This window comes from Otolemur garnettii, unplaced genomic scaffold (genome assembly GCF_000181295.1).
Source record: "Otolemur garnettii isolate 467f Iridium unplaced genomic scaffold, OtoGar3 scaffold00138, whole genome shotgun sequence".
In the NCBI taxonomy this organism is placed as follows: Eukaryota; Metazoa; Chordata; class Mammalia; order Primates; family Galagidae; genus Otolemur; species Otolemur garnettii.
Genome location: NW_003852533.1, coordinates 2,957,116 through 2,960,060, shown reverse-complemented (window position 1 = coordinate 2,960,060; position 2,945 = coordinate 2,957,116). Strand labels below are relative to the sequence as shown.

Below are 2,945 nucleotides of genomic sequence, written 5' to 3'. Positions count from 1 at the left end.
AAAAAAAAAAAAAAAGCTCTTCTTGGCAGACAGCAGGTTAGACGCAATACAGGTAGTACCGCGTGGGTGCACCTGTCGTAGTTGGGGACATGAGCTACTTGCTGTTCACCTCGCCTGGGGGGTTGTTTTTTACAGATCTCAACAGAGGGGCAATGCAGACTGGTTCCTCAGCAACCACAGATATATTTGGAGCTCCTGGTTTCATGGACTTTTCCCCCCTAAAGATTTAAAACTGTGGTTGCATGACCCTGTATCAAGGCTTTTGCTCAATGGGCACATCCTCCAACATCTTCCCAGAGGGCCTTTAAAGTCACCAACAGGGCCTAGCGTTCTGGGAGTCTGAGGCAGTGGATCCCTGGTTCTAGACCAGTCTGAGCAAGAGCAAGACCCCGTCCTCTGTGGCTCAAAGGAGTAGGGTGCTGGCCCCATAAGCCGGAGGTGGCGGGTTCAAACCCAGACCTGGCCAAAAACTGCAAAAAAAAAAAAAAAAAAAAAAATCCTAGCCAGGTGCTGTGGCAAAAGCCTGTAGTTCCAGCTACTCTGGAGGCTGAAGCAGGACTCCTCAAGCCCAAGAATTCGAGGGGAACTATGATGATGCCAGGGCACTCAACCCAGGGCGACAGACTAAATCAAAAACTAAAATATCACCAAGGAATATTAGAGTGAAGGTGTCAGGACATTCCTAAGTCGTTCCTCTGAAACCATGACGTAGGCTGAAGACAGCAGGGCACCCTCAGGCTCCTGGCTACGGAGTGCAGAGCCGGCCAGCCCCAAATTCCGTGGCTGAGCCGAGTGAGAAAGTCAGCACCTGCCTCACAAATCGGAGAGAAAACTAAAGGTGGCACTCGCAGGGCCCCGAGGCCCTGGCTCCCCCCCAGGCCGCGGGAACACCAGGCCCGGAGCACGCGCCGCGCCCCGGGGACAAGCGCGGCGGAGGGCGGAGCTCAGCCCGGTCCCCCCGTCCGCAGGGTCGCGGCCCCTGCCCTTCCTCTTCCTCGCTCAGCATCCGCCGCCCGCCTTCCCCTTGCCCCGGACCTCATGATCCCCACCGCACGGTCCCCGGGTCCCCGACTCCCCTCCCCTTTCCGGCCACAGCCCGGGCCCCGCCCCTCCCGTCATGTGACTGCCCACGTGCCCCGCCCCTGCCCCGGCTCACGTGACCGCGCCCAGACAGAAAACGCCTGACCCGGGCCCGGCCTCCGCCGCACCGTCACCCCGGTGGCTCGTCCGCATCGCGCCGTCCGCCGCCTGCGCGTCCCTCCGCCCGTCCCGGGCTCGCAGCCCGGTCAGCCATGCGGCTCCTGCCCGTGACCCCCGGCGGGCCCCCGGGGAGCCCCGCGCCGCCGCCGCTGCTGCTGCTGCTGCTGCTGCTGGGTGGCTGCCTGGGGGTGCCCAGGGGGGCGGCAGGCTCGCGGAGGCCCAACGTGGTGCTGCTGCTCACCGACGACCAGGACTCGGTGCTCGGCGGCATGGTAACGCTGCTTTCTGCCCTCCAGGCCCCCGTCCTTGCACCTTTCCTGTCCCCGCCCCCAGTTCCCAGGCCGGCTGCTTGACCCGGGCGGGCTGGGTTTCGCCCCTGCGGCAGGTGGCGCAGGTCTCAGGGGTTGCAGGGCCGCGTCCCCTCTGAGTCGTTCACGTGCACGTACCTCACGGCGCTCCGGTCTGGGCCGCCTGAGCGCTGGTGTCTCAGCAGAGCGAGCGGAGGCCGGCAGAAGATGGGCAGAAATGAGGTGCAGGGGCTGGCTCCTGCACGCCCCGCTGTGCTTTTGGGTCAGGGGACAAGTCCAGTCCCCTTTGAGCGGGGCCCAGGCCACCTCTGCGTTCGGCCTCTGGGCAGCGGCGGTGCCGGCGAGCGCGTCTTGGGGGCGGACCGTCCAGCTGTCGAGGCTGTCTTTTGCCCCACCAGGATCCGGAAAATTCAATCGATGTAATTGAACTCCTGGCTGTTGCATTTTATGTCTGCCTGATGGGTGTTGTGACGAGACTAAATTCTCTCTGAGTTAATTTTGGCCTTGTATGGTGGAATTCTGGCATTCACCTTTGAGAACATGCCGGGACCCTTCCTCGCGGAGGCCGGAAGGCAGCTGGCGCAGACAAGACGTCTTACACAGGTGGTGGAGGCGCAGGCAGGACGAGACCCTGACTAGTCCTCTGGTCCTGGGTCCAGCGTCCCTGCCACCTTTTCAGAAACAGACGCCTTATTGCTTTCTTCCTCTTCGCTCTTTTGCTTTCACCGGAAATTTTGAGACTATGGGACAAGAAGTTCCTAACTTGTCCCGGTGGTAACCCCTGCGCTCGACATCCTTCAAACTGCTGGTCCCGTGATGAGTTGTGAAATCAGTTTAGCGAGCAGCTACCAGCGCTGTTGCGTGGAATGTTTTACTTTGGACTTGAGTAGAATAGAGAATGTTAGTGTGAGCTAATGCATGTGAGAGAGACCCACAGAGGGACGTGGTAAACGTAGGCCGGTCCTCATGTACGCATTTCTGGGTTATAAAGAGTAAAATATTCTTACTCAGGTTGTGCTCAAAGGCGGGAGAGTCTTTTCTAGTTGATAATTAAAATACTTTCACTTTTTTCTGCCTGCCTTAAGGCCTTTTAGTTTCTACCCAGCCAGCTAACATCAAAGAGTCTTGATTTAATTTCCCTCTCAGGTTACGTTTTGGTGTTATCACCATTACAACTCACGGAACTCCTTTTTTAAGAAATGTGTCCTTGAAGAGTGTTTTGTCCAGAAAAAGCCAGCCATCTCATTAGTGACTAAAGTACTTAATGAAAAGGTTAAGCTGTTTTATCTCTGTTGACAATGAAATTATGTACTTAAATATAAGGTGTTGAGAATTTAGTTTCTTCAATTCCTGCAGGCCCTGACTGTAGTCTGTATATTTGAAGTCTTTTCTTAGTATTTTAATTATTCTTCTTCTTTTTTTTTTTTTTTTTTTTTT

General features: G+C 56.4%; 1 protein-coding gene across 1 annotated transcript in view; it reads left to right on the top strand.

Moving 5' to 3' along the window:
- Positions 1–1,292: 1,292 nt before the first annotated feature.
- The window catches only part of GNS (glucosamine (N-acetyl)-6-sulfatase), a 36,545-nt gene continuing 34,892 nt past the window's right edge, over positions 1,293–2,945 (top strand). The window contains exon 1 of the mRNA XM_003798546.3: positions 1,293–1,472. Within this exon, the coding sequence (XP_003798594.3) occupies positions 1,293–1,472 (180 nt within the window). The remainder of the gene's footprint in view (positions 1,473–2,945) is intronic.